This window comes from Dasypus novemcinctus, chromosome 5 (assembly GCF_030445035.2).
Source record: "Dasypus novemcinctus isolate mDasNov1 chromosome 5, mDasNov1.1.hap2, whole genome shotgun sequence".
Taxonomy (NCBI): domain Eukaryota; kingdom Metazoa; phylum Chordata; class Mammalia; order Cingulata; family Dasypodidae; genus Dasypus; species Dasypus novemcinctus.
Window position 1 is genome coordinate 59,276,068 of NC_080677.1, and position 15,296 is coordinate 59,291,363.

The following is a 15,296-nucleotide window of genomic DNA, read 5'->3' on the forward strand; positions in this document are numbered from 1 at the left end:
TTAGAGGAGTAGTACACCATCGCCAAAGTCTGGTTAACTGAGTTTAAAGTTCATCATTGGCTAAATTTACATTATGGTATATCTTCCATACAAAGTAGATATTTTAAGAAGGTAAACATAACATATGACACTATACTATGCTTGACTGACATTCTTTCGCTGCGTCAGCTATGCCACATTTTGCAGTCCTAAGACAAAAGTTGAATTCAAAGAAAACAAAGTTTATATACAAAATGTCCCATATTTTAAAAAGAATGAAAGAAAATCCTACTCAGGAACTAAAAATATATATGCAGTAAAATTACTTTTACCCATTGGTTTCAGGATATAAGATCATTAAAATTAACACACAAAAAAATTGCATTATGGTTTCATAAAATCTGCCTACCATATAAAAATATCAAAAAAGCAGTCTCACATAGGTTAATCATATTAGAGTATATTTATTAAATTTCATAATTTCTGATCACTGTTATGACCAAATTAACCCTGACATAAACTTTGACATTTAAAAACACAAAGAACATACTCATTTTTCAACTATTTTTTTTACATAGACTTTAATTTTCATGCAGTGCTCATAATTAAGAGATACTGTATGTACATTACCCTCTCATATTTTGCTTATTAAATCCAAAGTTTGGAGGGTAGAAAAATGTCAACATATTTTCATTGAAATTCCATCTCCAAAAGCTGTGCATGGATGTATTAAAACACTTTCTTCTAACTATACACTTGTAGTACATTCTTCTGTAAAGTGTGTAATTGTAGTCACATAACAATAGTTATGATGAGGCAATATATCTTTTCAGGAAGGGATTACAGAAAATGAGACCAAAAGTTGAACAAAAGAGTCCAGGGCATATAAAAATCATTTGAGAACACCACATAAACGTAATGCTTTTCATTTTCCAGTTGGAAAGAACATGCACAAAGTTTTCTTATCAGATAGTTGTCAGGAGTGCATGGGAAATTGGCTAATATATTGTCAGATATGTTGAGAGAAGATCAATGCCATTGAGGGAAAAAAGAGCTGTATTCATTATCTTTTGGGTCTGTCTATATCATCTATAGCTGCCAGTAGTTTCTGTCTTGCTTTCTTATTGATATGGGATCCCAAGCAAACATTCACCAGATTTGTCAACTGCTTCGTTGAGTACTCCTGCTCAAAGAAAGAAGATCCAAATTTAGTATATTAAGAGACATGTATTTGATCAATTCAATGAAAGAAGAGGCAAATATTCAGGTTTCAGTAGATAGTTACTGAGCATTACAAACCAGTGAAAAGCAGTGACACTCATGGTTGGGACATGGAAGACAAACTGTTTACTGAGCTATAAAATCAGCGAATTAAGAATATTTCACTATACATTCATGTGGTAGAGCAATCACATACCTATGTATTTTATTACTTTAAAGATCACGTACTTTATGCTTGCCTCTGATATTCTTTGTTATTAAGTTATCAATATGCTGATAGTATATACCTAGTAATGACAATACACCTAGTAATGGTATTACCGGGTCACATAGCAAGTCTATATTTAACTTCTTTAGGAACTGCCAAACAGTCCTCCACAGTGCTGTACCATTCTACATTCCTACCAACAGTGAATAAGCATTCCTATCTCTCTCCATCCTTTCCAACATTTACAGTTTTCTGACTTTTTAATAGTAGCCAGTCTAATAGGTGTGAAATATTTCATTGTAGTTTTGATTTACATTTCCCTAATTGCTAGTGATGTTGAATATTTTTTCATGTGTTTCTTTGTGATTTTTATTTCTTCTTTGGACAACTGTCTTTTCAAGTCTTTTGCCCATTTTTTAATTGGGTAGTTTGTCTTTTTATTGTTGAGTTGTACGATCTATTTATATATCAGGGATATTAAACTCTTATCAGATATGATTGCCAAATATCTTCTCCCATTGAGTTGGCTGTCTTTTTACTCTTTTTTCAAAATCCTTTGAGGTGCAAAAGTGTTTAATTTTGAGGAGGTTCCATTTATGTATTCTTTCTTTTGTTGTTCGTGCTTTGGATGTAAGGTTTAAGAAACTACCACCTACCATAATATATTTTCACTGTTGATAGGATTGTAGAATGGTACAGTTACTGTGGAAGTCTGTTTGGCAGTTCTAAGGAAGTTACATATAGATGTACCATGTGACTCAGCAATACCACTACTAGGTATATACCCAGAAGAACTGAGAGAAGTGACATGAACAGACATCTTCACATCGGTATTCACAGCAACATTATTAACAATTGCCAAAAGATGGAAACAACCTAGGTGTCCATCAACTGAAAAATGGATAAACTGTGGCATATACACATGAAGGAATATTATTCAGCTGTTAGAAAAAATGAAGTCATGAAGCTTATGACAATGTGGATGAAACTGGAGGACATTGTGTTGAATGAGAAACTAGGCATATAGCTGTGTTTGTATACCTGAACCCTGAGAACACCTGTAACCACTAGGGAAATGATCTCATTTAATCAGTCAACAATTGGGAAGGAACCATCCTCAGCCAGCACCAGGGCAGTCATTGTGGGGAGCTCACCTGGCAAGAGTTACAGAGTCCTTATTATAGGGAAAGTTTCACTGAATGAGTTAAAGTTCTTCCAAAATACTAAGCTAACATTTTACTCCACTCTATTTTTGGGACTTGGAATGATGTACCCCAGAAAAATATATTCTTAATCTTAATCCATTCCTGTGAGTGTGAAAAGGTTATTTCAATTAAAGTTTGGCCCAAATGAATCAGGATGGGTCATAATTCTATTATCAGTGGTCTTATAGAGAAGGACACAAAGAGAAGCCAAAGGAGCAGCCAGAAGCTGGAAGTCAACAGAACCCGGAAAAGAAAGGAGAAGACATGCCATGTGACAGAAAAGCCAAAGAACCCCAGAAACTACCAGTCAGGCAGAAGAAACCAACACCAGGAGGAAGCAAGCCTTTTGGCCTCTGAAACTGTGAGCCATTGAATTCCTGTTGTACGACAACTCATCGAATGTGTATTTGTTTTAGCAGCTGGGAAACTAAAACAATACTAAAAGAGGAAACCCTAAAATGGGCATGGTTTTTGCATCAAATAATGGATATTTAATAGCTGTGCTTTTTCCCTTTGGCTACTTTGAACTCTTTCCCCCAATTCTTCCTCAATACTAACCCCTAAGCATTTACTGCTTATATTATAAATGGATCCTACCAATATATTCAGCAGTCCACCTGTACCAGATTTAAGCATTTTCCTTCTCAAATGTTAGAGGTTAGTGAGTCTAAAAGTGATGATGTTTTTCTCAATTCCAGTATACTGATCAAAATCACCGAAAATAGTATGTACATAACTACTTGGCCTCCAAAGATCCAAAATTGGCCTTGAAAGGGCACCTTTACAACTCAAAACTAACAGCCCAGGCTAATATTCATTTCATTTCTCTAGAGTGTTGAATCCAGAAAGGATGAGTATGGGAAAGCAGAATTGGCCCAGTGGATAGGGCGTCCATCTACCTCATGGGAGGTCCAAGGTCCAAACCCCAGGTCTTCTTTTTTTTTTTTTTTTTTTTTTATTGACTTTGTAATAATATTACATCAAAAATATATATGTGAGGTCCCATTCAACCCCACTCCCCCACCCCCCCCTCTCCCCCCCAAAACACTCGTTCCCATCATCATGACACATCCATTGGATTTGGTAAGTACATCTTTGGGCACCTCTGCACCTCATAGTCAATGGTCCACATCATGGCCCATACTCTCCTCCATTCCATCCAGTGGGCCCTGTGAGGATTTACAATGTCCGGTGATTGCCTCTGAAGCACCATCCAGGGCAGCTCCATGTCCCAAAGACACCTCCACCTCTCATCTCTTCCTGCCTTTCCCCATACCCATCGTCCACCATGTCCACTTTTCTCAATCCAATACCACCTCTTCTATGTGGACATTGGATTGGTTGTGTCCATTGCACCCCTTGACCCGTGTGGAGCTGGTCCACTTGCAGTGCAGATGTGCACAGGGAGTGCCCTGCCATGCAGGGGTGTCCACCATGTAGGGGAGCCCCACGTGCAAGGAGTGCACCCCATAAGGAGAGCCACCCAGTGCGAAAGAAAGTGCAGCCTGCCCAGGAATGGTGCTGCACACACAGAGAGCTGACACACAAGATGACGCAACAAAAAGAAACACAGATTCCCATGCCACTGAGAACAACAGAAGCGGACAAAGAAGAACACACAACAAATGGACACAGAAAGCAGACAACAGGGGCTTGGGGGGGGCGGGGGAAGGGGAGAGAAATAAATAAAAAATAAAAAATAAATCTTTAAAAAGAAAAAAAAGAAAGGATGAGTCTGATAAAGTAAATACAAATAACTCCTAATTTCCTAATAAAATTTTACTTAGCTTTTTACCCATGAATCACGAACACTAGAGTTAAAGTTAATAAGATCTGGCGATGATTTTTAACACTTCCAATTTTTCCATTAAATCCACCTTCAAATATTGGCTATCAATACAAATGATATAAGAATCATGCAAAAAAGCTCCCCATACTGATGATGCTCAGGGGATATATGTTGAATATAACTGTGTCATAAATTCAGCATCCTAAACACCATTTAGTAAATCATGTTTTTCTCAACTTATCTATTTATCCACACAAAAGAAAAATAATCACATCTATATCAAAGATAAAATCTAATCTAGGAAACAAATTAAATCTAGCCAATTAAATACTAATATCCTCAACTGCCACGAACACATGTTGATGTACTGAGGATGTCACCATTTCAGTTGTTTAGGGATACAAGAAGGTTTAAGGTACATAACAGACTTTATAGTTTGTAAATATTTGCAATGTTGCTGTATTCAATTTATCTTGATGTTAACCAATTTCAGCCTTTTACTACACCAGTTACATGATAAACAGTGTTCCAACTTTGTCTCCAGATAACTACTCTTAAAATTCACAATGAGCGAAAAAAAAGGATATGACTAGGCAAAAGGCATTGCACAGACATACCCTGAATGTGGCAAAGAATTGGCCTAAATAGTTTTGTGCTAGAAAAGCAAATGCATATTTGCATTTCACTCTTGAAAATTTTTTATCACTTTAAAGAAATAATTACTTTAAATAAATGAGTTTGAATAAAATAATATACCAGGCAAGAATAACATGAAGGAAAAGGAATGAAAAATTTAATGGTTTTCCAGTTCTCACCCTGTGTTCTTTAATCCAGCGCTCCATATCATTCTCAGTCAGATAGTAGGCTTTAATATAAGTTTCCACAAATTCCTTATCAGGAATGGGTCTGATATCTGTTAGCTTTTCAAGTTTCATTAAAAACTGTTGAAAATCCAATTGCATCAAGGCACGACCCTCATTACTACACTTCTTGACATTGGCATAGCTAAGATACAAAATAATAATAATAAAAGGATGGCATGTTTAGAAAATAAGTCTTTAAGTACTTATAAAAAACCTGTATCAAACCATATTTAGACAGATTTTCCAGATATGAAAGGGTTACAGGTAAGAAAGGGTACATGATCTCTGAGTCAGAAAGATTGGGTTATATTTGGGCCCTAAAGTCATTTTACCTACCTGGGCCTTGGTTTCCTCATTGGCAAAGCAGAGACTGAATAAATTCTAAAGGTTCTGTGTTGATTTAAAGACCATAGTTATCAACAACAAATTAATATAATGGTCCACAAGAAAGTTAAACTGTTATTCTAGGTAATCAGGTTGTCAAGAATCATTTATAAAATGGGGCTACGAATAGTCCGAAGTAGTCTCAGTTTTCATAAAATATTGTAACTACTTAATGCAATGAAAAAAATGAAATGACTCCCCCATGAATATTCAATAACCCAAGAAACATGTAAGCATATAAATTACAAAATATATACACATTTTTTCAAGATAGAACACTTTACAGACTTATTCTGACAACTCATACTACTAAGACAGTGTTTTATGGTGGACTAGCAGTAAGAATAAATTTATTAAGAGTCTCATTCTTTTAATCAATCATACCAAACATGGAAAATTTAATTGTAGGGAATGATTTCCCTAAGGAAATTTGCAAGAAAATTCATGTTTATACAGTTTAAAGTGACCAAAATTTTCCTTTAAAAAGTGTTTATACAAAAACCTAACATATATACTTTTCTATTTTATTAAATTTACCAAAAATACTTCTCAGGCATGATGGAAAACAAGAGCCATTTTACCCTTTATCGCATTCATTGTTTCAAAGTGCCAAACTGCTGTCAGCTTATTACTATTACCTTTCTACTTTTAAAACATTCTTTTTATAATGAACAAGAACTGAAGGGAATCAGACAAAAAATACCATGAACATTCAATCAGCATGCAATTCTACACCACAGATGGTCTTTGAAAGAGCTGTTTGTTTTCAAGGATATTAAAAAGGATCAATGGTTCTTATTTCTGTTCTCCACATTATGTGCACAGTAAGCATGGTCTCTGAGTAGCTGAACAAATTGATAGATGGTAGGTAAGCTCCACACATGTAAGATTTGCAGATTTATATGGCATAATTAGGATTATTGTTGACAGTGATATAATTGTTACGAGTACTGACTTTAAGCATCAGGAAATCAGAAGTTCTTATGCCTTCTTTCCTTAAAAGTTGTGTGATCTTGGACAAATAACCTAACCACTCTGAGCCTGTTTTCTTACTGATAAAATAAAAAATAATAATTCCTATCAAAGATAGTTTTTGTCAGGATTTGGTGAAATAATCCTGTTAAGTGTTTAGTTTTTGGCACATAGTGCTCAATAAATGTTCACTATAATCATCATCATAGTTACATTCTTAGGTAATAAGAGTTATCATTGGTTTAACTTTCAGATAACTATTTGATGGTCAATCCTCACTCATCTACTAGCTAGTTCTCAGTCACCAGCAAGAAGAGAAAGCAAAATCATAGGCAGGCACAGTGGCTTTTAAGGTTTCTTCTCTAATTATATTTCAAAGTCAAACTTGAATTATTATGGATTGTCTACTATTTATCATCATGTCTTTATGCTCATATATTATAATTTATCATTTAAGAAACAGACTCCTTCATGCAAAACTTACCCTTCCACTATAGTTCTATTAGCCAGTCGTATACAATGTTCCCAAAGTATATTAGACACAGGCAAGGGTATCCGGACTCTCTTAGAAACCTCATTTAGCCGCCTGTTAAACTGTTCGAATTCCTAAGAAGACAAACATCATGGTTATATGTGAATATCATTATAATGCCACATTACTTTCTCACCAAAGTATCATGAATAAGATTTAGACAAATCAGAATCAAAAACAATGAGAGAGGATGCCAAAGATAATTCTGATTTAGTGTGAAAACTCAAGAAAAAGTATACCAATTTGAATATAGTACAGCGTTAACAGAGACTACACTAAATTTCATTCAAAGGAAATAAGTGCCATTAACTGATTAGACAATGTTAACAATGCCCAAATAATTTCTACATTGCAACTGTTCCTATGGTTGTCAGTACAGATTAAAAGAGCTGAATAACCTAAAATATCTTTCAGAAATCTAGTTTTTAAAAAATTATAAAAAAGCTTGCAACTCAGAGTGAATTACTTATAATCTGTGGCTATACACACTAGAGAACAATCTAATAAATTATCTTTCCTAAACATTTGCTGAAAGAAACTAATTGAATACAGAGAAATTCAAGTCATGACACAGTTGCAAATTTTTAGTCCAAGGGAAAAAAAATGAAATAAAATGTTTTCTATTAACTACCCTAATTACATTGTTGAAAATCACAGTTAAATAACTACTTTATTGTTTCATTTCATGGCTCTAGTAGACAGTAATATTTGCTACTGTATTTATGTATTCACTTATAGTAAACTCTCATTTGGATTTCATGATAAAAAGCTATTCATTAATATTTTATTTTAAAGATAAAGTTATGTGTATAGCTTGTATAAAATGACATTCTACAGTATAAAATGGCATTCTACTGATTTCATTGCTAAATTCAATGGTCAAGAAGACGTGTTGAATGATAAATGCATTTCATTTTACAGATGAATATTTTGGGACAACAAAAGCAGATTTAGCTAATTATTTGGATTAGGAAAAACAGAAGTTATCACTTTATCTGTGGGTAGGAAAGATAAGCTCCTAAAAATTGAGTTCAGGTTAACAATCTGCATAACGCTGATTCTTTCTTATACTATTCATGTTTCTGGAAATTAAGAATAACTGAAGCAAGGAGGCACCTTCTAGGATACATATGTATGTGTGTGTGTGTGTGTGAGTATACATACAAACATACATATATATATATTCACTGAGTGCAGAAGTCTATTTTTCCTTACATCCCTCTGAGTACCATGGCTAGCAGATCATAAAAAACAATCAACTTTTCAAAAACAATGTTAATAAAAAGGGGAGTGAGTATTAATACTTATAAATTGTATTTCCCATCTTTTAATTCCAAATTAAAATTCTCATTGAAATCTCCCGGGTGCTCTAGAAATCAAAGTCTCCCCTTATCTTTTAAGATCAATGATGCCTGAATTCCAAGGTAGCAAAAATAGAGCATCCTTGCTGTCACACACCTATTAGAGCCCCATGCTAAACCCCAGACACTGTTAACTGGTCTTCGCACCCTCAGTTCCTGCAGTCTGGCCACAACCTTGCAGTCTTCAATCCAGCCCTGCAGAAGGATTCAATACATTGATCAGACTTGGCACACTAATAAACTATAATGCTATTTCTGTTTATTGGTTCTGAAGTGTCCCAGGCTATTATTTACTGCCTTGGGATAAGAACATTTGTGTAAATGAAATACAAGGCAGAAGTTCAAGAAGGTCAGTTTTCTTTTCTTTCTTTTTTAAATGGGGAAAAATGTGTTAAGGGGCATTTCACTCAAAAACTTCATCAGTAGCATATTAAAAAAAGAGGAAGGACTCTGATAAAAATGGTAGCAGTGATTTATACATGTTAAATGGTTAAGAAATGTATCAATATTATAGTAAATATGGCACTTTAATTTGGAAAAGACATGATATTTGCTTATGGAAGTGGTTATCAAAAAGATCTCAGTCCTTCCACAGAAAGAACCACTAAATAGGCAGGCACTCTGAAAGAACTATTTTGAAACTTCAGAGACCAGAAAGACATTGTATAGCATCCACTAAAGAGCAAGAGAAAGAGCCTGATAAATTACAGTAAAGAACATTAAATTGCTCTCTCCATGCAGTGGTGACCAGTACCCATTCCCTACACTCAAAGACAGGGTGAGGTCCGACCCCTGCCTAGTTTGCAGAAAGGTAAAAATCATCTCCAAGACAAGGAGTGAGCATGGCTGATCAATAGTCACAGCTTTTGATTAGTGATTTTGGATCACTGGGGGTATGGCTCTAAGGGCACAGCCACTGTTTTAATACACCCCAGACAAAGGCAGTAGCAGCCACCGAACCCATCAGGACAAAGATGACGAGAGCCATGGTTGCAACCTGCCCAAACTGGGGCAAAGGCAGTAGAGTCCTAAGGATACCATGCTTCCTCAGGGCTGCACAGGACTCATTAATTGAAGGGTTGCATTTGCTAGGCAGGGTAGGAAAGCTCTGTTTGGGGAGCCACAGGAGAAGCTATTGGTGCACTACCTGATCCCCTTCTCAGTGCACTTTGGAAGTGGTCTGCGACCCTTCCTTGGGTCCCTGGACCTTTTTCAGATGAACAAGACTGACTTGGGAAAGTCCTCTCCAGCATGTCCAACCTCCCAGAATTTGTTCTCTAGGGAAAAGCAGTTTGAGACAAGGAAAGGAGCGTGAGAAATTATAGAGGCAGGCAGTGTGGGGCAAAGGACTGACAGCTTCAAACACAGAGAGGGAAGTCTGTCTCCTGAAAAACCAAAAGCCCAGGACAAGAGAGATGCCCCCAAAGAGAGGAAAAATCATGCACAATGCATTCACCTTGGGTAGACCTTCCGATTAAAAGGGCTAAAGCTCAAGAAAATCTGTCTTATCCTCAGATGGTTACAGAATCAAGAAAAAAGACATCTCAGGGAATAAATACCAGAGTTTACATTTTAAAACATTAAAACGTACAGTGTGCAACAAGAGTACAAGACAAATATATAGGAAATGGCAACCAATCCAAAGGAAAAGGATGAATTCCGGAAAACACCAATGAGGAAAACCAGAATATGGACATTCTGAACAAAGCTTTAAAAAAATGATCATAAAAATGCTCAAGGAGATAAAAGAAGCTACAAAGAAATAAAGGGTACCAGGAAAACAATAAATGAGCAATATGAGAATTTTAGTAAAGAGATAGAAATTTTAAAAAGGAACCAACTACTGGAGTCAAAGACCACAGTAACTGAAATGAAAAATGCCCAGGAGGGTTTCAAGAGCAGATTGGAGCTGGCAGAAGAAAAAATCAGTGAAAGTGAAACATGACACATGAAATGAGCTAAGTTGAGAAACAAAATGAAAAAAAAATTACTGAAAGCAAAAGTCATCTAAGCACCTATGGAACATCATCAAATGTACCAATACACACATTATGGGAGCCCTAGAAGGAGAAGAAAGACAGAAAAGGGCAGAAGGAATATTCAAAGAAATAATAACAGAATTTTGCAAACTTAGCAAAAGATGTGAATATGTATATCCAAGAAGCCCAGAGAACACCAAACAGGATAAACATTAAAAAAAAAATTATACCCCATCATATATCAATCACACTAAGTCAAACAGTAAGGAAAGAGTTCTGAAACTGTAAGAGAAAAGCAATGTGTTACGTACATGGGAGTCCCAATTAGACTGAGTGCCAATTTCTGATCAGAAAACAGTTAGGCAGGAAGGCAGTGAGTTGAATACTCCAAGTGCTGAAAGAAAATAACTGCCAAACAAGAATTTTATATCTGGCAAGGCTTTCTTTCAAAAATGAAGGAAAAGATTAAGACATTCCCAGAAAAACAAAAGCTGAGGGAGTTCATCACCACTGGACTTGCCCTCCAAGCAATGCTAAAGAGAATTCTTCAGAATTAAAGGACAGGACATTAGACAGTGGTTCATAGTGACATAAAGAAATAAAGACCTGAGGTAAGGTAACCATTTGGATAATTATGAATGCCAGTACTATTGTAGTATATTGTTTGGTAGGTAACTCCAATTCTTCCTTCCTACAGTTGCTAAAATGCAAAAGCATAAAATGTGATAAATCTACAGTTTTAGATGTACAGTGTACAAAGATGTAAGTGGCAACAAATATAAAAAATAAAATGTGGGGACAGAGGGGTGTAGGAAAGATGCATGTTATTAAGTTGGTATCAAACCAAACATGACTGTTACATATTTAGGAGATTAAATTTTAAGCCATTGTTAACAAGGAAAACAGATAAGACGTATGTCCAGAGAGAAATGAAAACTCACTCAATATGGTAAAACACAAAAAATTAAATGAATATAAAACTATGCCCTAATAATAGACTTGAGGAACAAAAAAGGTTTAAGACTTACAAAGGCTAAACAGCAAAATGGCATAAGATATAAGTAGTGACTTTAAATGGAAATGGATTAAACTCTCCAGTCAAAAGGCAGAGATTGGCAGAATGGGTAAAAAAAAAAACATGACTCAACTATATTACTGTTTACAAGAGATTCATATTAAATTCAAAGATACAAATAGGTTGAAAATGAAAGGATGGGAAAAATATATACCATTTAAGTAGTAAACGAAAAGAGTGACTTTAAGTCAGAAACAGTTACAAGGGACAAAAATGGTCATTATATACTGGTAAAGGGGATAATTTAACAAGAAGATATAACACTGATAACAGTAGAGTCCAAATATATGAAGCAAATACCAACAGATTTGAAGAGAGAAACTGATAGTTCTACATTAATAGTAGGAGACTTTAATATACCACTTTCAATACTGGATAGACCATTTAGACAGAAAATCATTAAGGAAACACAAGACTTGAATGATACTTGAAACCAACCAGATATAACAGACATACATAGAACACTTTACCCAAAAAAACAGAATACACACATTTTTCTCAAATGTACATGTATCATTCTTCTGTTAGGTCAAAAAGTAAGTCTCATTAAAAAATACTGAAATCATATAATGTATATTCTGTATACACAACATAATGAAGCAGGAAATCAATAAAAGTCAGAGAAATGGAAAATTCAAATATGTGGAAAACAAGCAACATACTATTAAAAAATCAATGCATTAAAATGGAAATCAGAAGCACTATAAGGACGTTATCTTGAAATGAATGAAAATGAATATACAACAAACAGAAACTCATGGGATGCAGCAAAGGCAGTGATGACTGGGAAATTTATATTTCAAATGCTTACATTAAAAAAGAATAAAATCAGAGATGTAACCTCAAAACTAGAAGACTAGAAAAAGAAGAGCAAACTGATCTTAAAGCAAACAGAAGGAAGGAAATAACAAAGATTAGGGCAGACATAAATGAAATAGAAAACAAACAAAAAATCAACAAAACTAAAAGTTGGTTCTTTGAAAAGATCAATACAATTGACAAACCTTTAGCTGGACTGACATAGAAAAAGAGGATACAAATAAGTAAAATCAGAAACAAAAAAGGGGAACATTGCTATTGACACTGCTGAAATAAAAAGGACTATGAGGATACTATGAAACAACTGTACACCAATAAATTAGATAACCTAAATGAAATGAACAAATTCTAAAAAACACTCTAAATACACTGCATCTAAAAGAAATAGATCTTTAACAAATCAATTACTAGTGAAGAGAATGAATCAGCAATCAAAAACCTCCCAACAAAGAAAAGCTCAGGAACAAGTAGCTTCATGGGGAATTTCACCAAACATTCCAAAAGGACAACTCCGTTTCTATTCAAACTCTTCCAAAAAATTGAAGAGGAGGAAATACTCAATTCATTCTACAAGGCCAACATCATCCTCATACCAAAGCCAGATGAAGATATCACAAGAAAAGAAAACTACAGCCCAATATCTTTTAGGAATGGACTTCTCTGCAAAGAAGACAAATTGCCAGAAATCACATGAAAATATGCTCAACATCATTAGCCATCAGGGAAATGTAAATCATAACCACAATGAGATATCACTGCACACCCAAAAGAATGGCTCCTATTTTTAAAATGTAAAATAAGTATTGGAGAGGATGTAGAGAAATAGGACACTCATTCATTGCTGGTGTGAATGAAAAATTGCGCAGCCACTGTGGAAGACAGTGTAGAGGTTCCTCAGAAAGCTAAGTATAGAACTACCATGTACCCCAGCAACCCCACCACTCGCTATATACCACAAATAATTGAAAACAGGAACTTGAACAGATATTTGTACACCATTGTTCATAGAGGCATTATTCACAACTGCCAAAAGATGGAAGCAACCAAAGAATGGATAAGTAGATAAATAAAAACACATACAATGGAATGTCATTTACTTGTAGAAAGGAATGAAATCCTGATATATGCGACAACATAGATGAACCCTGAAGATATCATGTCGAGGGAAATCAGCCAGACACAAAAGGACAAATATTGTATGATTTCACTGATTTGAAACAGTTAGAATACACAAACTCATAGAGTCAGAATTTGGAATGTAGGTTCCCAGGGAATGAAGTGGGGATAGGGAACAGGAAGTTAAGGCTTAAAAATATACAGGTTTCCTATTTGGATTGATGAAAATCAATTGGTAATGAACAGTGTGATGGTAGAAAAACATTTTGAATGCAATTAATAGCAGTGAAATATAAGCCAGAGTATGATTAGAAGAGGAAATGTTAGATTGTATATATGATAACAGAATAATTTTTTTTAAAAATCCATGGAAATATACTACACAGTGAATCCTAATTCAAACCATGGAGTATAGTTAATAGTACAATTATAATAATGTACATAAATCAATTCTAACAAATATTCCATACTAACACAAAGTGTTAATAATAGGATGGTTTATGGAATTCCTGTATTTTATGCATGACTGTTCTATAAACGCACAACTTTTCTAACAAAGAAAACGATTGCAGCTTGTGAGTTGGTAGCAGGTTGTGAGTTGGTGCGGCTTGTGCGTTGGTGGGTTGACTAAAATCTGATATGAAGTTGTAACACCAGATGAGGACAGCTGTGAGGCCAATTTTCTTTTCATTGACAAAAATTAAAAACAAAACTTTTCTGAAAGCTATTTCTATTTTCTTAGGTGTTCTTTCTTCTCCTCATAAATCCACATGTCCCATTTCCTTGCTGCCTACAGGCCTCTGCTCAACTGCCATATTATCAGAATCCTCCTCTGGTCATAGTAAATAAAAGGTATTCTTCCTCCATCCACACCTTCTCTCCTTATCCTTTTCTGCTACCTTGTTTTCTTTTTTTCTCTCACAGCACTACTCAACCCCTTTATACCTTAATTTATTTATTTACTGCTATTTTCACATTGGATTTAAATTCCTTGAAGGCAGGGAAGTTCCTTAATTCACAACTATACTGCTTTCACCTTTATCAGTGTGTAGCACATTAGGTGACCTATAAATACATATTGATGTATAAACTAATCCTCTCAAGGAAAATTATAAATGGAAGTCATTAAATGCAAAGAGGTATTTAAATTTGCATGACACATTATGAAAGTAATGTAATTTCTAGAAAAATCAACTTGGAGGTAATTCAGGGGTATAGTCTTTGCTAAAAAATACAGAAACTGAACTAAAGAAATATCTTCTAATGAGATAGAAATATCTTTTTGCCAGTAGAATCATGGCTATTGAGATTATCACAGTCAGCCATGGCATGCAAAAGTCAAACTCTAACTCAACATGGGAAATTAGTGAGCATAAATAAAAATCTACAAAGTATTCTTGGATCTAAAATTCACACACAAAATTCAGAAAGTAAGCCTACTCCAATTCAGGAACCTTAATTAATACCACAAAGCTAGAAATGTGGCAATAACTATAACCTTAATACTTTAGAACAGCTGCAATCACAGTAGAATGATCTTTAACAAAAATGTTTCCCAGGTACTTGCCTTTAATAATGCATCTACATATATGTTATGCTGTGACATAATTTCTTTTACGTCCCATTTCACATTAGCCATTAGGAGCAGCATCTGTTCATAATCAATAGCTTTACCAGCTACAATCCAGTATATTGGTTTGCGCAGTTCACTGGCAGTTGAGACTGTCTGAAATAAATTTCATAGAAATAAAAACAATTACTTCCTTAAAGTACCTAGTTTGTCCAGAATATTT

The 15,296-nt window shown here is 34.8% G+C and overlaps 1 protein-coding gene across 1 annotated transcript in view; it reads right to left on the minus strand.

The window, feature by feature from the left end:
- Window positions 1-427: 427 nt before the first annotated feature.
- Window positions 428-15,296, minus strand: part of VPS50 (VPS50 subunit of EARP/GARPII complex) — a 171,730-nt gene continuing 156,861 nt past the window's right edge. The window contains exons 25-28 of the mRNA XM_004475696.4: window positions 15,071-15,229; window positions 7,106-7,227; window positions 5,218-5,407; window positions 428-1,162 (exon numbers count right to left, since the gene is read on the minus strand). Of these exons, the coding sequence (XP_004475753.2) occupies window positions 1,043-1,162; window positions 5,218-5,407; window positions 7,106-7,227; window positions 15,071-15,229 (591 nt within the window). The 3' untranslated portion in view covers window positions 428-1,042. The remainder of the gene's footprint in view (window positions 1,163-5,217; window positions 5,408-7,105; window positions 7,228-15,070; window positions 15,230-15,296) is intronic.